The sequence below is a fragment of the Amblyomma mixtum genome, chromosome 1 (genome assembly GCF_055824585.1).
Source record: "Amblyomma mixtum isolate Tamu chromosome 1, ASM5582458v1, whole genome shotgun sequence".
Classification (NCBI taxonomy): Eukaryota; Metazoa; Arthropoda; class Arachnida; order Ixodida; family Ixodidae; genus Amblyomma; species Amblyomma mixtum.
This window is the reverse complement of record NC_143012.1, coordinates 245508855-245536801: the sequence shown is the minus strand read 5'-3', so window position 1 is coordinate 245536801 and position 27947 is coordinate 245508855. Positions and strand designations below refer to the sequence as shown.

The window sequence follows — 27947 nt, the reverse complement described above, 5'->3', positions numbered from 1 at the left end:
GACTGGCTTTGCGGCATTGCACGTGCGATGCCGCTGGCCACCGCCGCCAAAAGTTTACATTACATATAAAAAAAAGTTTTCCACTGTTAGAGTCAAGCTTATTGTAGACTATGTTTCCAACTTTTATTTGGCCTTCCGTCGTTGTTGTAAAAGAGTTGCAAGTGTGCTGTGTTGCGTGCTTAAAAAGCGTGCTTTGGTGTGTTGACTGTTGACGCTTTGACGTTTCAGTTCGCGTTCAGCACCAAACGTTGAACATCGTTGACGACTGAACGCAGCTAGCATCTCGAAATGCTCCAAGGCGTTGTGAAACTGTCCTGCTCTAATGTACGCCACCTTATGCCATCTTAAGTGATCTCGGTTATTGTGATCAGTTTCGCGTCTGCGGCATCGCAATGAAGCTCGTAAGTATATCGCTCATTTTGGCCCCGCTTTCTAGCGAACAAGTTGTCTTCGTGGTCACTTCTCTATCATCTAACCACTGACCCTTTGTGATCCTGTTCCAGTTCTGTCTGAGCAGCAACCCAAACAAGCCATGCAGCGTGCTGAAGTTCAAGAACACCCTCATCATGTTCGACTGCGGCCTGGACGCAACGTCCGTGCTTGGCTTTTTGCCGCTACCGCTTGTCCTCAGGTGCCAAACGCCTCGCTGAATTTCTATCAAACGATCTTCCTTGCCCCAAATCTAAGATTTGGTATCCTGTCAACTTTCGTCGTATAACTTGACCATCGCATGACCGAAAATGCCACCGTGCTACACACAGCTGCCACGATTTCATTCCATCCACTGGCTCACTCATTAGGGGAAGCTACTCACTACTGTTTTGCATTTGCGCAAGGTACACAACGGCCACTGTTTATGAGCCACACGCAGAGCTGTCACGATTGCATGCCATCCACTGGGTCAATTGTTAGGGGAAGGTACTCTCTCGTGTTTTGTACTTGTGCAAATTAAGCGCTGTTTATGAACAAAGCAAAGCATATATGTCGCTTCACACAAGCAACAAGTAATGAAGAATGCAACTACACAGGGACCACTCTTGATGCTCGGGTTCGACCACTGCTTTTGCAGGGTTGTCCACTCCTAGCTTGCAACACGTGAGAGATGTGGCTGCACTCTGCATAGGCGTAGAGGAACCTAGAACTGATACTTTTTGTTGTCTGCAGCTTTGCTTTGATACACACATGCAACGGACACACTGGCACTCTGAAGAGTGCAGCCATGTCGCTGGCGTGTTCAACCTAGAGGTGGACAACCCCCCTCTCTGCTGAGGACTAACCCTCGGGCTACTTATTCAAATTTTGCTTATGTTCACCCATGGTCTCTGCACCTGCAGTCGAAAGTTATGCAACGAAATGTTAGGAAAAGTACTCAATTTCACTCCCGTCAGGGTGGATGTTTGGGCGAGTTGGTTGCTCATGATGAAAAACTGTAGCGCTCGAGACGAGGACACAACGAAGACGACAACACATGCGCTAACTTTCAACTGAATCTTTATTTAATGCACAAACATTTTTTAAATACTGCGCAAGCATCAAAATATCTTCCCACGAGCCTATCACACCGCAAGTCACTTTTCACATTTTGTACCAGCCATCCAGTAAGATGACAAATCCGTACTCTGTGAAACATCAAGGTTGTACAAAGAATCACACCAAGAAATTTGTTGACTGTGCAGAAGGTGTTGTGTATTCCTTGCCACTGTCATGTGGTAAGGTGTACGTAGGCCAAACCAGGAGGTGCCTAAACGAGAGGCTACGGGAGCACAATAGGAGTATAGAAAATAAAAAAGGTAATCTTTCAGAACACTGTGAGGAATGCAAACCGGATGCATGCATGCCGAAGTTCGATGAATGCCAGGTGATTAACAAAAGCAGGAAACAGCTAACACGGGAGATTGTTGAAGCAAGACGAATAAAAAACTTAGAAGATAAGTGTGTAAGCATCCCATCTGTATATTTATCAAAGAAGGAGATGATTTTTCTTGATGGCTGGTACAAAATGTGAAAAGTGACTTGCGGTGTGATAGGCTCGTGGGAAGATATTTTGATGCTTGCGCAGTATTTAAAAACTGTTTGTGCATTAAATAAAGATTCAGTTGAAAGTTAGCGCATGTGTTGTCGTCTTCGTTGTGTCCTCGTCTCGAGCGCTACAGCTTTTCTTCACTCCCGTCTTTGGATGCAATCTATGCAGCCTAATTGGCAGTCACAGTGCATCCAACTTCGTTCATTTAATTTTTTTCATTATAAACAATATCACCACACAGTGTAAACCTTGAGCGATTTGCCTTGAATGCGTGAAAAATAAATTTCACCAAAGTCTTATACCACAAACCTATGGCAGCAGGCGTACGTGCATAGCTAGCTTTTCTGTTGATGACCCTCAAGCTAACCTAATGTTTTAAATTTATCATTCCTGTTGAAGACTTAATCCTCAATCAAAGCTACTTTTTTAAAATTATTCGCAAAAAAGAGGAGAACATGACAGGTTTGTCTTGATTGCCTCCTGTTGAGACCCGTGTCATTTAAACCAGCCTGTACACACTTTCAGCCAATATTCTATGTTCTGCTCACCCAGCACCGTCGTAACTTGAGCTCCCTATTTACTGAAAACAGCTAATTGCCTCATCTTTTTCTGCATCAGCATTGCTCTGCCATCTCTGGGCAGAGGGGCTTACAGAACATAAATGCATTGCAACCATCATTCTAACCCTTCAACAGTCAGAAAGCAACGGTGTTGTGTGATGGGGAGTGATGCTTTACAGTGTAACTTAGATACTCTGAGGACTCAGAACTCTCAATGCTCTGTCTGAATCATTTTCCTTCCCTCCCTTAGAATTCTTTCTGTTGTCTGTAACAGGCAAACAGTTATGTTTTCTACGTTACGTGTTTTACTGAAGTCTGTTTCTTCCTCCTGATTTCTGCTTGTATATCACAGTCTCTATTTAGCTCTCTAATCTGCACTGCTTCTTTTCTGTCTCTAAGAGAGTATACAAATAATGCAGTAGTGTATAAACAGCCCTGGTGTCACTTAACGACTCTATGCTGTATATGCGGCATGACTTGAGTCATAGATGGATACAGACGCACTTTATTCAGTCTTTTCACCCTAGTCTGTGATGCCACATCATTAAGTAACAGGTAGGTTGTTGGTCACTGCATGCAACTTTTTACACAAAAACATGAGGTAAGACAAGGGAAAAGAAAAGAGCGCGTCCCAGTTATTATAAATTGGTCACATTTGAAATTATATGGTCACACCAGTACAGTTGGCGTTAGGCTTGAGCAGTGCGGAGCAGGCTACGCAAACTAAAATTAGACAGCAGCTGTTGGCTTTCTGGTAATGCGCTTGTGCTCACCGAGCTTGTAAGTTTATGTGGCTCTGCTTCTGTGCAAGCAATGCCTCTAGAGCCTAGCAGCTGCGGCTGGGTGTTGCTTTGTCTGCAGAGCAGTACGGTGCCCAAGTGCTGTACGCAATTCTGATGTCAAAGAGTAAATATTATTTCTGTGTGATGCAGGGGAATAAAAAGCCATTGCTTGACTGCATTGTACCCTGTGCACTTTTTTAAAAAATTTCGTTTTTTCCCCCGTGCTCATTTCAGCACACGGCTCTCAAACTTGCCCCTGTGGACTCCGAGAGAGGCCGGTGATGCCCAGTTGGAAGGGGTATGCTTGTCTTGGCTTTGGCTTTCAAATTTTTTTGCACTTGTAAACGTGGCTTGGCTTTATTTGTGCAGGAGTTCAAGGAGGCAAATGGACGTGTGTTTGTTGACAGTGCTCCCGAGTTCTGCCTTCCAGAGGTGAGGACATTGTTCACTGATGCAAACGTCTATAACCCAGGTGAAAATCTTTCCCAGCTCAACTGGTTTACGGAACAATTTCCAGTTGGTTCCAGTTGGTTCCAACTGGAACCAACTGGAAATTGTTCCATAAACCATTTGGGCTGGGAAAGATTTTCGCCAGGGTAAGGTACTTGTGACATATTGGATGAAGGATACAAAAAAAAGCTTTCGTGTTAGCCCATTAGCTACACTACTTTAAAAGCCAGTGCACCTAAATTGTATTAAATACTTGTTCATGCTACATGCCTTGCTAGCCACGACCACATGCAGAGAAGTGGTGAACCATCTGTGCACTTTATGCAGAGATGCTGCAGAGATTAGCTTTCTGTTATGTGCACACGTGGCTCAGTGACTGAGGCATTCAGCTGCTCAATACAAGGTTGTGAGTTTGATCCCAGCTGTGGCGACAGAAGTTTAATCAACGTGAAGTGTAAAAACGCCTGTGTACTGAGATTTCAGTGCACGTTAACCCTGTGATGGTCGCGTAGTGAATGCATTGGATAGAGTTGGATAATTCATGAATGCTAAGAAGGATAAAACGGCCTATGTACTTGGGCACATGCAGTGTTGTGCGTCTATAAACTTTATTAGTAGTGACGTCTAAAATTCTTTTTGCCTGAGCCGCTGCCTCGTTTGTAATGAAACCGTGCACGAGGCTTGCACATTGCGGTAAAGCAATCATAGTAAGTTTGACAGCAGTACTTACCTGGTTCGGCTGGGCGAACCTCCAGTCGTTTGTGCTGAGATCGAGGAACCGAAATCACCGGCATGAGTTGCCGCCTTCTTTGGTGGCGGTAGTGCCATCTGTTGTCTACAGAGGAAAGTGCCACAGTGTGAAAGGCGCTGAGGCGAGTGTTGCAAGGTGTGCAAGTTCTTTGATGGTGCCACCGCTGCTCTTCGGTGGCAACCTAGTGTTGGATGCTTTTCGTTCCTTGATGTTGCACAGATTATCGCTTTTTAACTCACTATGGTAAAGGTGCGCAGCACTGTACAATTAATCAATAACAGGGTATTCATGATCATTTTGTCACGTACTGATGTAGCAGTGTAAGCACTAAAATTTTTTGTGAATTTGCCAGTAGGATTAGCTTTTAGAGTAGGTGACATTTCAGCATGACTCTTGCATCTCTAACAGTGACACTTCCACTTTGCTTTCATGAAAATTTTGAGAAGTGCAGTTTATGGAAAGCTGTGAGGATTTCGTCATTTTTTGCAAACTCGAATATAATTTTCGTTTCTGCCATCCGTATCATTGTGATACTCCAGACATTGCTAAGTGAAAGGGCCTTGGGTGAGCGAAATTGTTCTGGAGCCCTCCTCTGCAGCGTAAGCCTCATAGCCTGTGTGCAGCTTTGGGATGTTAAATCCCACATCTCACCGTATACCACTACTTCCAAAAAGTTGTTTGCATGGCTGGTGCCTTATTTCAGACGGGCCTCGTCGACTTTGCCGACATTGATGTCATCCTCATCTCTAACTACCAGTCTATGCTGGCGCTTCCCTACATAACCGAACGAACTGGCTTCAAGGGAACCGTTTACATGACTGAGCCTACACTTCTTATCGGAAGGTAAGAAAACACGGGCATGTACTTCGACCTTCACTCCTTCTGTAATAGATCGCTCTTTGTTTGAGCAGTGACACATTTGCTGGGAAAAAATAATTGCACTTGTCTTTTGGTGGCAGGTAAAGACTCACTTTTTGCCCTTCTTTCTTCAAAGTAGAGGAGTGGAGTGAAGCTTTCAGTAATACCTTAAGATATGAATTTACTTCAGATATAGCAGCACTGTTTATCTCGTCAACACAAGCACTCTTTCTAACCATAGACAAGTGCATGACTTATATTGCCTTCGCATGCTGTACATTGGACTACAAACCCAGCACTGTTTCTTAGTACAGTTAGTTTTTGTGTCTTGACCAATTGTGGCTGATCTTTATTGTTTCACTCCCTGAGTGATATTCCCTGAAATGCCTTCACCTCATCACAGTTACAGAGAGAGATCACTGCCTACCAAATTACCGTCAGTGTAGTTCAGTGTGTTCCTTGTGTGGTTTGCAGCTGTGTAACCAGCCATGCAGTTAGCTGCATGATGTTCCCAGAGCACAAGCAACACGCTTTATTAGATGTCGTTAAAGGGGCACTGAGGACAGCCTAATCCAATTTTAATGCTATAGCATTAAAAGCTTCATCAGAGAAAAAAACCTCAGCAGTGTTCAGTGTCGTCTGTCGTAAAATTTGCTGATTCGTCGACTGGGTGTGTGTGGCACCACGAGACTACGTGAAATGGCTGAGTTGGCAGGTGTGCTGACAGTTGCAGGTGCGCTGGTCGCGTGACTTTTGCAGAGTGCAGTGTTCAGCTTGGCGTAAGTTGGCAATTGCACATGGTCATGTGCAGACGTGTCTAGACAGCTCTATGTATCAGGTTGGGATGAAACGAGAATCAAAGCTGCGTGTGTCTGCCGTAGTGGAAAATTGGCGCAAGCGAAGAGGGAGGGTGGCCACGGAAGTATGTCGCTGAAGATGGAGTACAGGGTGGCTGCACAGGCTCGCCTTAGGCGGTGAGCAGCAATAGCGCAGGCCAAGCGGAAATCAGACTTAATGCTATTGCATTATCAACGCGTGATGCAATTAAGTGTCCTATAAATTTTTGTTCTCAATAAAAGTAAATTCTCTGGCTCTTTCTGTGCATGTTATTTTTTTTTTTTTTCTGGCATGCAAGAGATGCATTTATTGCTGAGAAAATTGCATTTAAAACTTCTCCCGCCACTCGATTCAAGCTTGTGACATCTGCATCTAGAAAGACTCCGTGATTACCATTCTGAATACAATGGCAATATAGCCTAGCTTCTGGGATCCGTGCCAATAAAACTGTCTATGCACCGCAGCTTACTTCATCAGTCAGTGGTGGCACCACCTCTATTTCATTTTTTGGTATTTTCTAGGTTACAAAATATCTATGTTCAGCAAACGTAGCTTCGTTGTCATTGCAATGCAGTCATTTATCAATGCAGGCTAGCTTCGGTTCGTCCTTGGTGTCCCTTTAATGATTATTATGCGGAGCCGAATGAGAGAACAGCACCAGTGTTTTCTTCTCGAGGAGTCGGCGCAAACTGCAGCAGTTCTTTTTTTATGTTGGCTTGTTTGCAACGTACAGGCAGTTTATGGAAGAGCTTGTCACCTACATTGAAAGAACTCCAAAGCCAAGAACAGCCACCAAGTGGAAGCAGCAAGCACTCAAGTGAGTTCCTTCATCTTCTGGAGCTTTGTGCCGATTGTTTGTTTGTTTTTTTATATTCTGCATGTAATGAAAGAGGAGATATCGCTCTTCTCCAATGTTTTTTTCTTGCTGTCCTTTCCCACCAGGTTTCTTCAGCTTCCCTCACTTGACCTGGGGAAGCCAAGGTCCTGGCGCCAGCTTTACAGCATGCACGATGTGAACAGCAGCCTTTCCAAGGTCAAGGTGGTTGGATTTGCCGAGAAAGTGGTGAGTAGGGGCAGCTTCTCTCATTCGTACGGGCATAAGTTACGCGATGCCTCTTCAGAGTACACTGTCAAAGGAAAAAGAGGATGCCGATATCAGAAACTGCTTAAAGTTGTCAAGGAAATTGAATTGGTCTTAGACCAGAACTGTGGTTTAACTAAAGCTACTTCATAATGCAGTTGTGTTTGCCAATGCTAGGGCAGCCTGTAAAAAGTACAGTGGTTAGAAGGAAAAAAAGCATCAATTCAAGCACTCACAAATTTCCTATTGTGCTCCTAGCAGGAAAATTTGCTGTGATAGCAATACACGGACAGGCAATAAACTCCACTATTGTTCTTGAGGAACCTGCTGTCACTGTTTTTTTTCTTATTATTATTATCATTTCTCTATCTCTCTAGGATGTCTTTGGCATGGTTCAAGTGTCTGCGGTCAGCTCTGGTTATTGCTTGGGCAGCTGCAACTGGATTGTCACTGCAGATCATGAAAAGGTATTCAGCTCATTAAATTGTTAATTTTCTCTTTCGGCATCAAAGCTTTCATCTTTCGGCATCTTTCAGCATTTTTCGGCATCTTTGAAAATTATGTTCTTGGTTTCCTGTTTTCCTTTTTTTTTCTTTACGTTGTTCTGAGTAACCTCTCTGTAGAGAAGCCATGCTTCTTTACACGCACTGAACGTATCGCAGCACATTCTCTTCAAATTCGTAAAACCACCTGTAGAAACACATGCTTGTGGAGTGGGGTGCACTTTTGGATGAAAATTTGGTGTATTTTCACTACTTTTTGTTGTTCCCTTTTGTCTTAGTCGGTGTGACCAGTTTCTCAGCATGTAGGTCTCTGCTCAACTCTTTTAACTCTGCTTAGGCATTGAGTTGTGTAACTGCTTGGACAACTATTTTTGCAGAGCACAGTGTCATCAAAGAACTGTCCTAAAAACAGTAATGAGAGGTGTCTCCTCGAAAAGCAGAGTCCTCTTTAGTCCAACAAGCTCAGGATGGCCCTAGGGGCTTTGCCATTGACAAGTTGCTCTCCAAGCAGCCTTTGACATTGCGCTGCTCTCCTGCCTTGGTGCAGATTGTGTACATGTCTGGGTCGTCGACACTGACGACTCACCCCAAGCCCATCGAGCACGCACCCTTGCGAAATGCCGATGCCCTCATTCTGACCAGCCTGACGCAGACACCGCTAGCCAATCCAGACACCATGCTTGGAGAGTTCTGCATCACAGTGGGTGAGGGCACAGCGATTCTGCTTCTAAGATTTCCTCTTGTGACTGTGACGGTAGGCTGTGAAGAAGTTCTAAGGTGGTGGCTCAGCATTTTTCTTGTTTGCTCTTTATAATCACTCTGAATGTGTTTTCACTGAACATACATAGTTAGGTTACCCTACTCTTGTAGAAGCTGTGGTAAAACTTGTTTTCTAGTTCTGCAGTAGTACATCAGTGGAGTTCTGAAATGCTGCTCTAGGTCATGTTTTTGTCCTTCTTCAGAGAAGTGTTTGATGTTGCTCTATTTGAAGAAGCATTTGTGCACTGTCGGGATTGTGTAGCATTGTTACGCTGTATGTTTTCATTCATTGGAAGCTACAGTTGAGCCCATGCATGACAGGAGTTCGACCATTGCTTGTGCACCTGCAGTCAAACATTTGTGGAGCGCAGTACTACTAGTCTGGTACAACTCAAGAACAAAGTGGCAAATGCCCCTCATCCAGCCAATGGCATTGACCGACTTTCATGGCATAGCAGTTCATTCATGGCTAATCCCCTGTCAGCTGTGTTAGTCTCTAGTCTGTAGGAGATTAACCACCTGTTAACCCATATATGCTTAGCCTCCTATACGTATTATCCAAAACAGCACTGGAAGACCTGGGCAGAAGGATCAGACACACACACACACACACACGCTGTCTCATCCTGTCCTTGTGTTCCAGCATGGTTTTAGATATGCAGAACCAACTAGCCCAACAGGACGCTTTGTTATCTTACATATAGGGTGCCGCTTTTTTGTGCATTAACTCTAATAGTTTATTGTGTAAAAGTTTGCGCACACTGGCTTAAATTCAAGAGATTTTAAACTTTTCTTGCACAAGGGTTGTATTATGTACGTTTAGTTTTGTGCACTGCGTGCGTTCAGAATTTCAGTCTTCTCCAGACTCCATTTCTTTAATTCAACCCCAACGACTGCATTGTAATAATTCTGGAAGAAAAACAAACCATTTTTGAGCATTTTATTTAGGAAATCACCACGCGTGATGAGAAATGTGATTTTAAACTTCGTTGTCGAATGTTTGAATCTTTGTTACACATAACAGGTAGAGATTTTGCCTAGTATTCTACATTGTAGCTCAAAAGCTCAAATTCAAGAGATTCTAAACTTTTCTTGCACAAGGGTTGTATTATGTACGTTTAGTTTTGTGCACTGCGTGCGTTCAGAATTTCAGTCTTCTCCAGACTCCATTTCTTTAATTCAACCACAACGACTGCATTGTAATAATTCTGGAAGAAAAACAAACCATTTTTGAGCATTTTATTTAGGAAATCACCACGCGTGATGAGAAATGTGATTTTAAACTTCGTTGTTGAATGTTTGAATCTTTGTTACACATAACAGGTAGAGATTTTGCCTAGTATTCTACATTGTAGCTCAAAAGTCGATCATGAGAAAAATATTTCCACCAATAAAAGGTTGATTCTGAATTGCGAAGTGAAATAATTTAACGTTGTGTGTTGAAAAATATTTTAATTTTTTTGAAATTCCTGAAGTTTCGGCGTATATCGGTTAACCGCTACGTCATGAAAATCGGTCGATGCTGCTGGCTGGACGACCTCGCGTCGAGAGGCATTTTCCACTTCCCTTTGAGTTGTATCCGACTCTCGGCATTGTAGCTTGTACATAAGTATAAGACTGAAAGATGGGTTGCGGCATTTCCAGAGACGCTGCTGCACCATACTTGTGGTCTTCCGTGTGCACTGGGGAGGCAGGGTAGCTGAATATTTTCAGCTCGTTCTCCGTGTTCTGTGCAGCCATGACTGTGAAGATGGGTGGCAATGTGCTCATCCCATGCTACCCATCGGGCGTGACCTACGACCTTTTTGAGTGCCTCTCTGGTCATCTAGAGACCACCGGACAGGTCAACGTGCCCATGTACTTCTTGTCACCCGTAGCCGAGAACTCTCTCGCCTATTCGTCCATACTTGCCGAATGGTGAGTGGGTGCCAGCATCTTCGAGACACCCGCTTTTCACTCGCTCTCTCTCTCTCTCTGTCGCGAGGTGGAAGAGAATGACTTAATTTATTTACTGCATGTCCTGAGCTTACTGTTGTCTTTTAGCCTGTTCTAAGAGTGAGCTTTATCTCAGCTTCTATTTCTGGTTTTCCAGTTTCCACATTGACACAATGAGTACGGCATTCTGCTACTGTGCATGGTGCCCCTGGTTCGAACCTGACAATGGCAACTGCATTTCAGTGGAGACACCAATGTACAGTGGTGAGCAGCCTTGTCTAGAGCGCTTGAGCAGTGCGCACTTGGTAACAAAAACCGAAATTAGAGAGCAGCCCCTCATTACAGGGCAAAGTTTTCGTGCCTGCTTTGTTTACGAGGCTATCTGGCGCTACTTCCGTGCAAGCGTTGCAGCTGGACCCTAGAGGCTGCCACAAAATCTGGATTTGTTTGCAAGGAAGTGCACCGCCCGAGCACTCTAGACAAGGCTGCTCACCACTGTCACGGCCGCTCAATGGAGGCGCACTTGGTGCGGCCCGCCGCGTCGCGCCTCAATGGCTGGGGAAGCGCGTATTGGGAGAAGTTCAAGTTTCCGCCGCTATTTTCCGCGGGGGCGCCACCACTCCGTGAGAAGCCGCCGACGCGGAAGGAGTGCGCTGGCTATGTTGGCGTCTGTGTTTTCGCTGTAACTGCTCTGCATGACCGCGTGGTTCTGCTAGTTCTGCGTGCTTTTCATCGGTGTCTGTTTCAACAGCGTCCTAAGCGCATGCGAAACCATGTCACGCAACTGCTGCGTGCCGCTGTGCACCACAAACGCTAGAAAAGATCCGAAGATCGGTTACCATGAGTTCCCGCCGAAGCAGCAAGCTATGCAACATGGTGGTTTCAGCCCTTCATCCCTATTTTGAGCAATGTCCGGAGTTGATTTGCGAGAGAGAAGACCGCAGTCACACCGAGAACATCTGCAAAGCCTTTCTAAACAAACTAATGCAACCACTGCTGACCGATTGGACAGGAAACATCAATCTTACAATGAAAAAAATCATACTTGCTCATAAACCTCTTCCGAGGAAAGTTCTTCGCTTGTAAAATAGGCTTGAATTCCCTCGGTGCATCACGTGGCTTCAAAATAAAACGAAAAACATTGGCTGAGCCTGCTGGCGTCTGGTTGAATTGGTTGTCTTGTGTTGTTTCTTTTGCAACAGTTTGTGTCAGCAGTATATTTACGAGGGTAATCCCAAAAGTGAGGTCTCCAAAGGGCTGCGGCCGCAGGGAAACTATATGCGTGGCTGCTCGCTATACTGCTGCGTTCATTGTTCCCCGTCTTCCAAACAAGCCGACTCAGCGCGAAAGGGACTGTCAGTCTTGGCACGGCAACCATTGGAAATGGAGCTCCCGTTTGTCGTTACCGCCAGGTGCGAAGTTCACGCAAATGGCGTTCAACCAATCGAAAATTATCGCCAGTTGAAGGTAGTGTACGGAGAGTCTTGCATGGATGTTAAAAACTTCCGCAAGTGGTGTAGGAAGTTCGCAGCTGGTCGCACTTAAATTTACGACGAAGAAAGAAGCGGGAGGCCGTCAATTTCTAATGAAACAGTCGCGAAGGTCGAAGAAATGATGCGGCAAGATCGGAGGATCACACTCGACGGACTCTGCATTTTGGTTCCTGGCGTTTCTAGAAGCACTATTCATAGGAGTTTAACAGCAAAGTTGAAATATCGGAAGGTGTGCGCAAGACAGTTTGCGCGAATGCTCACAGACGACCATCAACAACAATGCGTTGACTCCTCCCGCGAATTTCTTCCGTGTTCTGGAGATGAAACGGAGATATTTGTATTCTATTTTTACGGGTGATGAAACCTAGACATTCCACTTCACGCCTGAGACCAAACAAGAATCACATGAGTGGCGGCAGTCATCTTTGCCCAAGCCGCGAAAATTCAAGCGAACACAGTCTGCCGGCAAAGTCATGGCAACTGTGTTTTGGGATCAGTTGGGGCTTCTTGGCTCCTGGCACCACAGTAAACGCGGACAGATATTGTGAGACCCTTAAAAAACCCAGACGGGCGATTCAAAATCGCAGAAGAGGAACAACGCTTGCCCCCACGTTGTCTGTCAAACCATCGCTCTCCTAGAACAGTTTATATAGGACGTCATCAGCCACTCACCCTACAGTCCAGACTTGGCACCAATTGACTACTACTTCTTTCCAAAGCTAAAAGAACACTACGCTGGAAGGCGCTTCACTGATGATGGCGAAGTGAAAGATGTGGTCAAACGCTTCCTCAACGGCAAAGCGGCGAGCTGGTATGACATGGGCGTACAAAAACTGCCCCAGCGTCTGTAAAAATGCATAGACCCCCACGGCGATTATGTGGAAAAGTAGAATAATGGTGTCCCTTTTAAGTGATTTGTAATTTGCTTAAAATAAACATCTCTTTCGATTCATAAAAAAACTGCAGTCCTTAATTTTGGGACGACCCTCGTACGGGGTGGTACCCACTTGAAACTATTTCCAGCGAAAACGGAGCAACAGGCTGAACTATATGCTGAACGTTACGACCACAAACGTAAGTTTACAAAAAGTGCACGTTGAATAAGTGGCCCGAAACCTTGTCCCGAGTTCAAGATTGTAATATGTAATAAGTTATTGCAGTGGTTGAAACGGCCTTTACTGAATGGGTGGCCGCTCGGCGAAGCGCACTTCTGCTTCGATTCTCGGTGTAGACGCACATGCGATTTGGAAAAGCGCAGTGATGGTGACAAGCCGCTATCGCGCTATCAATAGCAAACTTGCACGTGGCATCACCATAATGTGTGAAACGCAGCTCATAAATGCTAAAATTATAAAGCGCCTAACGCGCGGACGCCTAAACGAAAGCACTGCCTCGGCCGCTGCGCACAGCTCTCCGCCCGGACTCGTCCCGGAGCGGTGGCGATGAGAACTAGGCGCAATACGGCTCTTTCGGGCGACGCGACGGGCCGCACCCAGTGCGCTCTCCATTGAGCGGCCGTGCCACTGTACTGATGCTTTGGTGCATATTAGATAGTCAGAATTAGTCGAAATGCATGCAGAGCCATCAACTAAGGCATGCCTCTTGCCGCCTTGGCTTTGACATGTAAAAAATTATTTGTGTATTTGCTTTTATTTTTTTTTTTTTTTCATACAGGGGACATGCAGGAGTGCTCTATCTGCGGCACCGACTCATGTCAACTTTGTTGTAGTTAAAAAAAAAATGTTAAGAGCCACAGACTTATGGATTGTGAATTCCAGTTTAGGCTCCAAATTTTTGTTACAGAAGATTAGCAAATATTACATAACTTGAAAACCTTGGAACTTTGTTTCCAGGACCTAGTAGTTCTATGAACTGTAGCAGATATATTAAATTAATTGACCTAGACTTGTTGTTGTATTTAAAGAGGAAAAAAGGTCATTCTTAATTATATACTGTACCTAAAGATGTTTAGCATTTTTTGGCGTTGTTGTAAAAATCTTGCTAGGAAATTATTAGCGTAATACGGAGTGAAAACTAAGCTGGCAGCACTACTTGCTTAAAGGGGGATGCGGGTTTCCGGGATTTTATTTTTTCACACAGAGCAATGGAATTTGGCATGCTTGTTAGAAAGTTTTGGCATTCTAAATTTTTATATGCTTCATTGTATACCAACCTTGCAGAAAATCTGGCGTGACATTAATACGTAGCTGAAGGTTGCAGTCACTCTTAAGTTTGATCAAAAGGAATAGTTGATGCAGTGACGCCCTCCAAATATTTTTAGCAGCCTGATATTTTTCTACACAGAATGTTATACCCCTGCTTGCATAATACACTCATTATCGTCATGTCAAATTAGTGACAAATTAAAAAAATGAAAATCAGTTCAATATAGGAACATCGCTAACCAAAGAATTTTTCAAGGAACACAACCAACAAACCGCATGAAAATTTATGAAGCCATTGTCATGCTGCTCTGTCTGCAAACAGAGCAGTCAGGTCAAAGAAGACTTTTGAGAAAACTGGCATTTTCACGGAGATTTCAGCCAGTTCCTTGCTACCTGCAGTCACAGAAACATTTTTAAATATCACTTCCGGGCTGTTTCTCGAGAAGATTTTTCGCGATATAATTAGAAAGAGCTTATAGATACAAAACCTGGTATTTGCTAAAATTTGATTTTTTTCAAGATTTTTCGTGATTTGAAAGCCGCATTCCTCCCTAAGTACTCAGCTTGTCTAGATCACAGTATATTTGCACGTATCTTTTTTTTTTGCACGTTTTTTTTTTTCTCCTGCCATAGCGCATACAAATTGCGCTGCAGTATGTATAAATAAAAAAATAAAAAATCTATTTTTTGCTAGGATGCTTCAGACGTTGCAAAACTGAAACTTCAAGTTTTTTAATATTTGCGATATCCAACAATTCTTCTTGATTGCAAAAGTAGAGGTTGTAGCCACTTGTCATTTCACCTGTGCTTGGAGAAGGATTGCAAACCTGACAGGTTGTTGGAGATGCACAAGCTCCAAGCACATTGCACCAATAGTTGAGATGCAAGGAAAGAAGTTGCAAATAGTTGTGCATAGCAGTTTTAAGGTGAACCATTAATTGTATGTCTTTGTGATTCTGGCTCAGTTCGATTCTGGCTCAAACGTCGGGGGTTAGTCCAGAGATTCTGTAGTGCCTCACTGATGGAATGTAAAGCGTTTGAGGCTAGGCCTTGACAAAAGTTGCTGTAACCTTGGGCCTGAAAATTTGTTTTCTTTGTGTTGCCTCTGGCTTCGAAGGAGAGGGAGTTGCCGTTTGTCCATCATCTTTTGCAGTCTTGCAACAGTGCTGAGCTCTTTCTTTTATTTTTTTATTTTTTTCCTATGTTAGTTCAGCAATATCTGCAGTATTACTTAAGAGGCAGTGATACTGACATGCCTAGACTACTGTCCAGTTGCCGATTTGCTCTGGCCACAAAAACTACTGAACGAGAATGACTTGCTCTTTGTGTGTGGTGGATGCTTATATTAACGATTATCCTTTTCTCTTGCTGACATATTGCAGGCTGTCTTCAGCCAAGCAGGCCAAAGTGTATATACCGGAAGAGCCGTTCCCCCATGCTCAGTTGGTGCGGGGTGGCCGGTTAAAACCATTCTCCAGCATCAAAGGTGCGGTGCATCTCTCTAGACGCTTCGATTTCGATACATTGTGGCTTGGTCTTACGAACCAGTTATACCTGGTGTTCTTGCTGTCTTCTTTTTTTTCAGCCGAAGGATTCACGGCTGATTTCCACACCCCCTGTATTGTATTTGCTGGTCATCCATCGCTCCGGTTTGGTGACGTTGTCCACTTCATGGAGCTTTGGGGGCCGTCTCCAAACAACGTAGTCATATTTACAGGTACAGTGATCAGCGGTCAGAATGTATGATAAAAATTTTTAAAAGTCATCGTGTAAGAGAAAATTAGACCGACTTTTTTAATGTTTTTCATGTCCTCTGTGCAGAACCTGACTTCAACTTAGCAGAAGCAATTGCACCATTTCAGCCAATGGCAATGAAGGTTGGTTTTATTCATATTATGTTCCTTTTGTTTTTGTTTTGCTTTCTTTTTTTCTCTCCGCAATTTCTTTTTACATGTTGTTTATTTGGCACTGGAGCCAGGAAAAACAAGTTTTGATAATTCGAACTCGTAGAGAACGAAAAAAATTTCTTTGTATTAAGAGGAGCTTTGTTATTATGCTTGACGTTGGCAGAACCAAGCCGTCAGTTTGAATAAACTGGATACTCGAATTAAGCTAGTTGGAGTGAGCGGCAGTCCACTGTAACATCTCCTTTGATTCTGTCTGTTTTGTGCTGTAGGCTGCAGGGATGCACTCAAGAATAATATAGTTCACACGACAAAAATATATTTTTAATTTGTTTTATAATCACGACCTGGCATATTGCATGCACGAAATGGGTCCTGAAACATTCAAAGCATGCCAGTAAGCTTTCCCACTTTCTAGGTCACGAGAGGCAGTGGACATCAAAGACAGTGCAGCTGTTTCCTGCACCTGTTTGGAATCTCTATCATCACTCATGCCTCCAGCATCGTTTTTCAGTTTTGGTTTCATAAACATCTAGATTGCTGTTGTCAAGCAATGCACTTCAGTGTCATGAAGCTGCTGTTGCCAAATATTGTGATAACCTACTGTGGTGGAGCGATGTGCCTAACCTATTAGTAGCCCTTTGTAAAAAGATAAACTGAAATGCCGATATAGGTATTTATAGCTTCCAGTTTAGAGCCAGGGACAAGAGAAGAAGCCTCAGACTTACAGAGGAGCAAGTTTCGATCATTGATTGCTACATTGATACATTGCACTTTCTAAGCGCAGCTGTGATTTGAGATCCCACAAGCACCGCTCCTTTATATCGAACAGGTTTTACAACTTGAATGTTGTTGAAGAAGTGCCAAAATCTTTTGCTTGTAGTCATTGTTTCATTGTGTCCATAGAGGGAGTGCACCCCACGTATTTACATATCTGGGGTGGGACGCAGTACTTGCGACTCGTGAAGTAAAGGTTGACTCCATGCTAAGCAGTCATGTGCACAGTATAAATTCCGTGACCCTCACTTAAATCACACGTTCACTTTATCAAATTTTAGCACAGCGAAATTTTGCACTGTTTCAGAAATTAAAGAATGCAGCTCAAAAACTGGTTTTCTCTCTCTTGGTAGGGTAATTGCAGCATTTAAATGCTCATAGATTTTAATGGGAGCTTTTAAGGGCAAACAGGCTTCTTGCATTAGGTCCATGCAGACGATTTCATTGTACAGTGAGGCTCTGCTGTGTTCAGACAGTTGTTTTATTTATTATATGGTTCCAAGGATTCCATTTCACAACCCTTAATCGCCTCTTTTCCTTAAACCAGACGCATCGAACTTTTGAAAAAATAAATTCATACATTCAGTTACAAATTTTTTCCTCATATCTTTCCCAGGGTGACATTGTAGTAGGATACAACTTAAAAAAATGGCAGTTAACACTGGCTCACGGTGTGCAGCGTACTGTATTGCTCCGCTAGCCAGTCACAAAAGTAAACAAAATCAGCTATTTGATGGTTAATTTTGGGAAACAAACCGTGTATCAAAATTCTAGAGCTTAAAACATTTTTCTTGCGATTAACTTCTTGTTCAGGCGACAAGAAAAGTTTTAGCAACGGACTACTTTTTTGTCGTGGATGAATTCTATGCAGCAGTCCTGAATGTGGGTGGGGCTTCACTGCAGATAATTTAAGTTAGTATATCCGACTGTAGTTTCAAAGGTTTTTGAGAAGCTGCCTCTCACTAATACGGCCCTCTAGCTGTTTCTATCAAATCCAGTGCATGGTGGCAGCCCGCTCCCTATTTTTCGTGCAACATGAGTGAGTAATTTTGCATGCTGCACATTTTTTTTTATATTGCGCGTGTACCTGTACGCAGGCCCTGTGCTTCCCCATCGACACGAGTCTCAGCTTTGTCCAGGCGAACAAGCTCATCCGCGACCTGAAGCCCACCAACCTCGTCCTTCCCCTGCAGTACACACTGCCGCCCCTTCTGCAGCCACACCGCAGCGACCTTGTCATAGAAACGGTGCGTACTTGTTTAGGCTTAGCCGTTCTGTTACTCTATAGCGGCACAAAAACACTCCCGACTGTTCGTTGTGCATTACCAAAGATCAGTTGTGAGGGCAGTGCTCTTTTTTTGTCTGTTTATTTTTCAAGAAAATATTTCGCATCTTGCTTTTAGGCCTCTTTAGGAAACTGGTACAGGTGACCTAATGACGATGCTGACTGCATCCACTCCAGTGGGAAACTGCTCATCCTCTGTGTTTACACTTGACTGTCGGTAATTAAAATTTGAAGGCGACAGTAGATTTGTTCGAATTAGAGGGTCTTTTTAATATGCGTGATGGTGAGAGGTTTAAAGCTTCAGTTTAAATAAATTAGAAGTTCAAATGGAATGAATTTGAATTAACTAGAGCCCACTGTATGTCTTTAATATTTGTTAACACATTAGTGAAGCGGTCTTTCTCTTAACAAATATTTTCATGGTGAGTTTCATTTCTTGACTAGGTTTCAGACTTACAGTTGCGACCGCACGTTTAATGCATTGGTGTAGGGTATAGTTGGTTCTCAGATCTGTGACCGTAATTTTCCTTCTTCCTGTTGTTCTTGCAGGAGTGTGAAGTGCAGACTTACACACGGGGCAGCATTGTTCACATTCCAGTGCAGCGGAGATATCAGAGGATTGAAATGAGTTCAGAGGTAACCTAAATCTTTTTTTCTCTTCTGTGCTGATATAAGTTTGTAAACTTTTACTCTTTTCCAGAGACATGTTCAAGTGTGCATGTTTTGTGACCATATTTCAGTAATGAGCCCATCACTAACCAGAAATTCAATAATGATTTCAGACTGAAGCTCATGCTTTGATGGTCCATGTTGTGCGCTAGCTGATTTGCTTTTCTTGCTGCAGTTTAAAGTATTTTTAAGAGCGTTAGCACTTACTCATCATGTTTCGAGATTTCGTGGGGTCTGCTACCACCCTGAGATCACGGCGCCATCTGTGGAAGTAACTACCCATTACGTTTCGAGATTTCATGGGGTCTGCTACCACCCTGAGATCACAGTGCTATCTGTGTCAGCAACTAGAAAACAGCACATCTCGCACTGAGATTTGTAGCGCCATCTACAATAGCATTGTAGAAACAGCCACCTGCCGCATGCCAATGATGACGTCACGGCCCAATATGGTCCAAACAGCTAATGCTCGTTACTTCAGCGTCTTCCGGATGGTGGCGGCCTTTTTTTTCTTCTTTATTTTTGATCATCCTTATGTGTGAAATGTGATGCATGTTAGACGTAATTGTGCATTTCCATTTTTAGCTGGCTTCTTCCCTGGTGCCTGTGGAAGTGAAGTGTGGACTAGGCATCGCTACACTCACAGGTGCACTTCATGTCAACAACAACCGCTGCGTGCTCAAGGTGAAGTAGCTTTTATTGAATTAGAACCTCATGTAGAAAATTGAAAAGTTGGAATATTTGAAATTTAGCATGGTTTGCGAATGGTTGCTGTTACTTGATTCAATTTTCACTGTACTTTAACGGCTTTAAGTACTTGAAATTTTCAAATGTATTGAAAAATTTGAGTAACAGTTCCAGAAATTTCTTGTTTACTTTAACATGTCGTCATGCGTCGCGTATATTCAGAACAGTGCCCACTGATTAAAATTGACATTGTCTCGCACTGGTACGGCAGTTCGTCATGAAGTTTGTTGCCAACATCAGCAGACGCAAACATATAGTAATGCAATATGCTGCACTTGTATACCATACCGTTCACCATATTGGTCTGATCGAAAATAAGTTGGTTTCATCGTTTCCGATCGAAACTATCAGGAACGTTCTGCTGGCAGGGCAAGCTGCACAGAATAAATTACTTTATAGCAATCTTCAGTAAGCTTATTTATCATGTAATCATTAGTTAACCCTTTGAAGGTTTTTGCCGTATATGTACGGCGGCATTTTTCTGTCCCGCAAGGTCTTTGCCGTACGGGTACGGTTTCGATCTTCCGTTTGAAATTTTGCGCCAAAAGAACAATGCGTGCTCACTGCGGGGTGCTGCCACCTCTTAGGACTTACAAGAAGTGTTTGAATTTTGTGCTGCCTTCTTATGGAGATAAGCAGAACTTATGTCTAGCTTTAGCGCGGCGGCACAGACTGCGGCAACACCCCTTTTGTAGTTTTGGTTTCGCCGCGTGATCGCAACGGAGTCGCGCGAAATTTGAGTTTTCTTTTTGTCAGCACTATCTTGCAGGGACTGCCGAAGTTGATTTCTATCTTTATTGGCGCTGCTCTTAGCTTGCTTATCACCGTTGCTCGCGAGGTATTCTCGCCCTCTGTGGCAACGCGCCTACGCGGTTTCGATTCCGCCGCGGGATAGCAACGGAGTCGCGCGAAACGTGTTTTCTCTTTGTGGGCACTGTTTTGCAGAGGCGGCGAAAGTTGATTTCTATCTTTATATTGGTGCTGCTCTTAGCTTGCTTATCACCGTTGCTATTCTATTCTATTGAACATTTTCCAGTTGTGAGTGATGCTGTCACCAAAGTACTGTTCCTAATTTTTTTTTACTATTTATTCTCGATTATATACATTTTGTAGATTCAAGATCCGCAATAAAGTAATTTGACCACCTGGGAAAGTTTTCTTCAAAATAATTCGACCCTCAAAGGGTTAAAACTTTCATGTTGTACTTTTTATATTTCTGGTACATTTAGTGTGCTTCTTTTGAGGCCAGTTTATTATGAATATGTATTTAATAAAAAACAAATCTAAAGGTTAAGAGTATATGTATACAGAACTATTCTCTTCAATTTGTGCACAATTTTCATCACTTGTAGTCAGTTGTACTAAATAAAAACTTGATATTAGCATGCCTGTAGTCAGAAGTTTAAATTGGTTACCTCAGTGGTGGGTTCTAGTGGTTGCAGCATCCGCCTTGCCTGCAAGAGGTGTGGGGTTCGATCCCCAGTGCTGCCGGGTACCCATTGGTGATACAATGGGTACTGTCTTTTTCCTTGCCTGGTGGTTGGCTTCTTTGGGGTGAACGCTTAAAAAATGGGTCTCTGGCCCCACATTGAGTGGACGATATACACCTTGTGCCATGCTGCCCTTGGGCCATAAAAATGAGTCATCATCATCAAGTTAAGATTGGTCAAGTGATTCAGGAATAGTGAATATGTGACAATGGGCATAATTCATTACAGCCATTGCAGAAGGATTCAAGTGGAAACAAGAAATGGAATGGCCAGACCCCTCCAAAAATCTACACTTGGGGCAGCCTGGATGTTACAGAATTTGCACGAAAGCTAGACAAGGTATGTCTCTGTTTTTGCTACGCACTTAGAAGCTGTAAACCCATTACGCCTGTGACCCACCAAAAAAAAACGGGGTGTCTCTAGTAAAATGTCCTGCTCATAAGTACGGGTCTTTTGTTAGCTATAGTGAAATTTTCTGATCAGTTTAAATACACTACCTTTAGAAGAAAAACTAACTTTCAGTAACATTCAGTACTGCATACATCTTGTTTCTGAAAATTGGAGGAAAGGTGAATGGACAGAGGAAGAATGCAAACAGACGTGATTTTTATTCTTCAAAACACATACTTCTGTGTACAGATTATGAAAGTGGGCCCAGCTTTGCGGTATGTAAGCAAGCAATAAGTTGAAGGTAGCAGAGCAATAGCACACAGCTGGATTCGCCTAGAAAGTGTGACTGTACAGAGAAGTAATGTGCAGTGAAAACAGGGTGTCTACCAACCGGGAAAACCGTGAAAACCGGGAATTATCAGGGAATTTGGATAATCTGGAAAAACTCAGGGAAATCTCAGGGGATTTGTGCTTATATGAGGGAAAAATAGCTGGAGTTCTACATAAAAAAGAATTAAAGGCGCGATAATGCTGCCTCGTGTAAACGATGCGGACTGGCATTCCACGGATTGTCCACTGCGGCGTTACGCGTCCTCTCCTCAGCGAGCGCCGGCCTCCGACGTTGTGCTGTCAAGTGGAGCATCCCAGCAAGGCGGCAAAAAGCTTTGCGGCGCCAGCGGAACTTCGAATTTCGAAGCGTACTGTCCGGTGCTTCTCCAGCGCTGTGGCCGACGACAGAGCGCGCGCTTCCTACGGTTCGCACGTGTGGTGTTCGACGGCCAGCGGCCTCCCCTTGTTTTCCTGTGTTTCTGAGTGAACTCTTCCTCCCTGCGCGTCTCCCTGATGGAAGCGTCCATATCTGCCGCAGGGGGTGCACACACGCGATGCAGGCAGCGCAGCTTTGGGAGAGGGGGAATAGTTTCTCACCTTATCGCGATCTGGCGACGCTGGCGAAGCAGCGAAGTCTGTCCGTACTTAGCTGCGCCGTTTTGAACCGACTTAGTTTTTATGACTGCTGTGGTGCCGCAGACAAGCTGTGTGCGACGCGTCAAGCATGACAGCCTTCAAGTGCACTTTCGTCCAGGACTGGATGAATGCGAAACATTGCGAGTTTGCAGCCTGGATTAGGCCCGTCGAAAGTAACCCAAACGCAGCGTACTTCGCGCTATGCAGAAAGCAGTTTTCGCTAAGCAACATGGGAAGACGAGTGGTGACAAGTCACGCTGAAAGTAAGAAGCACCGACTGGCCATTACCGGAGCCGGGACACCCTCTGTAGCCTCATTTTTGACACCGCCGGCCACCGTTGTGACCAATGCTGAGCCAGTGCCGTCTGTTTCTGCGCATCCTTCAAGTGCTTCAACTACGGCGACGAACGTCCAGCCCGACCGTGCAGCAAAGGATATCGTTCAGCGTGACTTAGAAGTCGTAAATGCTGAAGTGATGTGGTGCCTCAACGCTGTTATGACGCACACATCACTCTGTTCTGCCGCGACATCAGCTTCTCTGTTCCCTTTGATGTTCCCATCATCAGCTACAGCCAAGAAAATGCAGCTTGGCAAAGACAAGGTAGGATATAATATTGTCTATGGCCTCGCACCTTTCTTCAAGGAGAACCTCATGTTGGAAGTAAGCCAAGCCTCCCACGTAGTCGTGGTGTTTGACGAATCGTTGAACAAAGTTGCACAAAGAGAGCAAATGGACGTGCTGGTTCGCTTTTTGTCTGATGCAGAGCAAAGCGTCAAAACGCGCTACTTGACGTCAAGCTTTCTGGGGCGCACGGGGGCGAAAGATTTGGTGTCCGCTTTTAAAACTTCCACAGATGGACTCTCCCGATCAAAAATTCTTCAGATCTCAATGGATGGGCCAAATGTAAATGCAAAATTTCTCCGTGAGATCAAACAAGAACTTTGTGAATCCAGCGACGGCCGTCGTATTCTCGAAGTTGGTAGCTGTAGCCTTCATGTTGTGAACGGCGCTTTCAAAACCGGACACGCTGCAACAGGTTGGCAACTCGTGGAATTTCTTCGGGCTTTGTACAACTTATTCAAATGTGTGCCTGCACGATGCGCTGAATATGCACGCATAACCGGGAGCAACATTTACCCTATGGAGTTTTGCGCTGTGCGGTGGCTTGAAAATGTTCGTGTAATTTCAAGAGCTATTGAGATTCTGCCGTACCTAAAAGTGTACGTCGAGTCGTGCCGAAACGAGGATAACTGACCGACCAGCTCCAGGTACTGCGTGGTCGAAACAGCTATTCGCGATCCTCTGCTGTCTGCAAAGCTCACCTTTATGCTTGGCATCGCGGAGGAACTGCAGCCATTCCTGGCTGAGTTCCAGACCGATTCGCCCATGCTTCCATTTCTTGGCGCAGCATTGGAGAACCTTCTACGATCACTAAGGAGTAGAATAGTGAAGAAGGAAGTAATAATGGCAGCTGACAGTCCTTTGAAGTTGATCAAGGTGGACATGGACCTGACTGCGAACGTACTTTCGACGCCCAAGGTTGACCTTGGGTTTGCTACGAAGAATGCGCTCCGAAAGGCCCCGAAACTTTCAGATTCGGCTATCTTGGGGTTCAGAAGGGACTGCACCACTTTCTTGAAGAACTGCGCCAAAAAGATCGTGGAGAGGTCGCCGTTGAGGTTCAAGCTGACGAGGGGATCGTTATCTCTGGATCCCGCATGCGCGCTGGTTCCCGATCTCGGGGAACGGCGTCTAACTGATGCACTTGAAGTTGTAACGGAGCACCAATGGATAACAGGAACAGAAGCTGACTGGGCGATGCGGTCCTACAAGCATGTATGCTCCCTAGCCTCGACGCAAGCGACATTGAAAAATTTCAATAGGAGCACGCATCGGCTGGATGCCCTTTGGGCAGGCATCTGTGGTTCGAACAAAAAACTCTTCACGTTTGTTAAAATGATTCTGTCTCTATCGCACGGAAATGCGTCTGTCGAGCGGGGATTTTCTATTAACAAGGAATGCCTTGTTGAAAATCAGAAGGAGCAATCTTTGGTCGCCCAGCGAATCGTGTATGACGCCGTAATGTCAGCTGGAGGAGTTGCCAACGTTCAGCTGACCAAGAGGATGCTCCAAATGGTCCGTGGGGCGAACACACGGTGGAAAGAGGAGCTGGAGAGGACGAGAGCAGAAAGGGCTGATGCACTGAGGAAGGAACGGGAAAGGAAGCGTGCCGCCGCTTCTGTGAAAGAGCTTGAGCTGAAAAAACAAAATGTTGGCTGATGCCGAGATGCAAGTGTCCCTCATCCAAACTAAAATACTCTCTAAAACAGTGAAACAACACTGAAGCGTTGTGCACGAACTTGAGGTTGACTTTTCAGTGTTACATTGAGGTTTGTCACTCTTTCATTTCTACAAACTAAGATTTCTGTAATCTGCAGTTCATCTGAATAGACTTGCTGAGAGAATCACACCATTGCGGTTACTATCAGTAGATAGAAATATCTCATATTTGAAAGTATTTCTTTCTGCATGCATCTTCCTTTTATTTTGTATTTGAAAATGTTCAATTCAATTTGCAGTTTGTTTTAGCATTTTTTTGAAGATATTTGATTTGTTATGCAGTTTGCTACTCTCTCCCTTATGTTTTTTTTAATGAAATAAAAGCTACTCCTTACTATTCAAATAGGACTAAATCGTTCTTTTTATTCTTTTATTTTGTAGCATGCTTACTGGAGAGTGATACCATCAGGCAGCTTTGTGTCATGCTATTTTCGCATAAACCAAAGTAATGTGTCACTCAGGGAATTTAACAAATGCACTCAGGGAAAACCTGGAAAACTCAGGGAATTTGGAAACTTCAACTTGGTAGACACCCTGGAAAATCATTATTGATAGGCGGAAAAATAACACTACATATGCTAATGTGGTGAGCTCACATAGAGCATAGCTTTTGCATTGCTTCCAAACACTAGGCTATAAGTAAATATCCAGGTATACTGAATATCACATATTTTAATAATATACATTCTTTAATATTATGCATTGTATAATTAAGTGCACAGTTTTTATCCACTAACTCAATAACCTCACAGCTGGTTACTGTGTCAGCATAAGAACAGTAAAACCCCGTCGATACTTTGAGAGTTCAAATGAATTCCCAGCTTCTACGTTCAAAGTTCCAACAAATTCTGATCATATTCTAACCAAATGCACACGTAAAAACGTGCAAGTGGGCTGAACCCGAGGGCACGCGACGTGAAGGGCTGGAATGGCCATCACCCGTCATGGTGGCTTCTCTGCGGTGCCCAGTTGGAAAGGGCGAAGCATGTAGATAATGACAAAAGCTGCGCTTACATATGAGCGGGCTGTTCCCAACACGAAGAGTAGGGATGTAGTGGCTTCTTCAAAGTGCATTAGGGCAAGGGGGCAAAGCGTATGAGAACTGCAACATGTGCTTTCATATGAGTGGGCCGGGTGTGAGGAACGCAGAGCACGAACGCTGTAGCAGCTTTCCTGCAGTGCATTGATGCAAGGGGGGGGAGGGACAATCGTGGCCCCTGTCACAAAAACCGCTTCTTTAGTATCATGTGTGTCATCGAAACCACGGCTTTCTTTCTTAGCGCAGATGTTCACTGAAGTGCACTTGACACTTAAGGTTACGCGATGCTAACTGGCGAAGCAGAGAAGGGGGGGAAGCATTCCCTACCAAGGACAATGCAAATGCAAGCACTAGAAAAGGAGCTATTCAGACGTTTGCCAGTGAATGGTGATCAAAATTTGTATGAAGTGAAAATGTCAGTAGATGCCTGTGTACCTCATTCAGCTGTTACATTTCTCAGAATTAGATGATTTGGTTTGTACGTTTTCCTGGAGGATGCGTCTTTCCCTGCATTTTAAAAGAAAAATTTTTTATGCATCATTGAGGTTTTAGTGTGTGTGGACATCCTTAATTCAGTCTGTTTTGAGCATTTGCTGTCAGAAATGCCTGGATAATGTTGCGCAAAAAGAACTCGGCTACTTCACTTTTAGAAAATAGCAGCCAAGTTATATCTTTGTCATTCTGAAGCAGTGATCGTTTTTTGTTTAATTATGTTTTTGCTTTGGAGAAGCCAGAGATGCTAATCACTTGTGCTTAAGTCACAAACTTGTGTCTTGCCTTGATTGCTTATTTTTTCTGTTTTTGGCAGTTAACATTAATTCAAATAAACAGTATCTCAGTGTTTGGATTGTGTAGAAACTTTTCTTTATACTTTTCCCAGGCTGGATTTACTGACGTAAAAGTGGAGAACACTTCATCTGGCATGATTGTTCACTTGGTAAGTGTTGCCTTTGTCCTCCTTTTTTTTGGGTGCTTTGCAGCTGCCATGGAAAAGCTTTTATGTTTTCCTTACTTCTCTTTCTGCTCAGCCAAATGAAGACACCATCATTCAGGTGGATGAGCACTCAACACACGTGTTCTGCGAAGGTGACTATGCTGTCCGAACTCAGCTTAGGGATCTTCTGCTGCAGTGTCTCAACAAATTTTGAAAATATGTGCAAGTAATAAAAAAGACTGTTATATAAAAAGTAATAAATGGACTGTTCTTATTGCCAGACTTGTTTCAACCATTGGTATTAAATGCCTGTGTTTTACTGTGTTGATTAGTTCAGGAAAGCATATGCGTGGCTGGTTAGTGTAGCGGGGTTTCTGTTTAAGCACAAAGCAGTACCAAAAACATGCATGTTGAGGTTAGATAAAGCATTGTGTTAACCCTTCAGCAGTGGCAGTAGTGTATATTTTACAGGCACCGTGGTGAGAGTTCTGTGGCAGTCCTCAAATTCTATTTTGCACCTGTTCTATCTTAGTAAGTTGTCATGCATTTTAGGTTTCAAGCTTCAATGAAATGCTGCAATGTGTAAATTGTGTTTAGTCTGTGCATTGTTAAAAAAATTTTTATGTGATGCAACACATTTTGTAGAGGACATGGAATGTCAGTTGTCATTGTCAATTGCATGAAAAGTTTTGGAGGCTGTACAAACAGCGTACAGTAGAATCCCGCTATAATCAAGTAGCTCGGACGAGAAAAATTTTGTTTTTTTTTTCGCCATCGTGCTGGCTCAATGATTATGGTGCTCAGTTGTTGACCCGAAAGACGCGGGTTCGATCCCAACTGCAGCAGTCGAATTTCAATGGAGGCGAAATTCTAGAGGCCCGTGTACTGTGTCATGTCAGTGCACTGTAAAGAACCTCAGGTGGTCGAAATTACCGGAGTCCTTCACTGCGGCGTCCCTCATAGCCTGAGTTGCTTGGGGCGTTAAACCCTAGTAAACCATAAACTACAAAAATTCTTTACCATATCAGGATCTTCAATATATCAGTTGTTGGTGACTATGCTGACTGGCTGCTTACTAAGCCCGAAGTGTTGGCTTATAAAACAAACACTCAGAAATACCTTACATCCTGTTCTTATTGTCTCTTCATGTGATAACTATTTATCATCAGTTGTATTTATCACATGTTATCATGTTTTCAACATTGCTT

General features: G+C 43.8%; 2 protein-coding genes across 2 annotated transcripts; both read left to right on the top strand.

Moving 5' to 3' along the window:
* Position 1: 1 nt before the first annotated feature.
* Positions 2-27021, top strand: IntS9 (integrator complex subunit 9). The gene is made up of 19 exons (XM_089565649.1): positions 2-401; positions 504-631; positions 3600-3663; positions 3735-3797; positions 5270-5409; positions 6995-7078; positions 7204-7324; positions 7720-7809; positions 8393-8549; positions 10341-10521; positions 15580-15683; positions 15783-15914; positions 16019-16074; positions 17976-18125; positions 18713-18799; positions 19418-19516; positions 21298-21408; positions 26686-26742; positions 26834-27021. The coding sequence occupies exons 1-19, from the start codon at positions 393-395 to the stop codon at positions 26951-26953; spliced, it is 1953 nt and encodes a 650-aa protein (XP_089421775.1). The 5' UTR covers positions 2-392; the 3' UTR covers positions 26954-27021.
* LOC149371395 (uncharacterized) lies at positions 21436-25298 on the top strand. Its single transcript, XM_089565653.1, has one exon. It carries the CDS (start codon positions 22514-22516, stop codon positions 23678-23680), a length of 1167 nt encoding a protein of 388 aa, XP_089421779.1. The 5' UTR covers positions 21436-22513; the 3' UTR covers positions 23681-25298.
* Positions 27022-27947: the final 926 nt, after the last annotated feature.

Coding starts and splice junctions, on each gene's coding strand:
- IntS9 (XM_089565649.1), top strand. Junction 632..3,599: donor CCGCTACCGCTTGTCCTCAG/GTGCCAAACGCC, acceptor TGCTCATTTCAG/CACACGGCTCTCAAACTTGC. Junction 15,684..15,782: donor ACCATTCTCCAGCATCAAAG/GTGCGGTGCATC, acceptor CTTTTTTTTCAG/CCGAAGGATTCACGGCTGAT.
- LOC149371395 (XM_089565653.1), top strand. CDS start 22,514: ATGACAGCCTTCAAGTGCACTTTCGTCCAGGACTGGATGAATGCGAAA.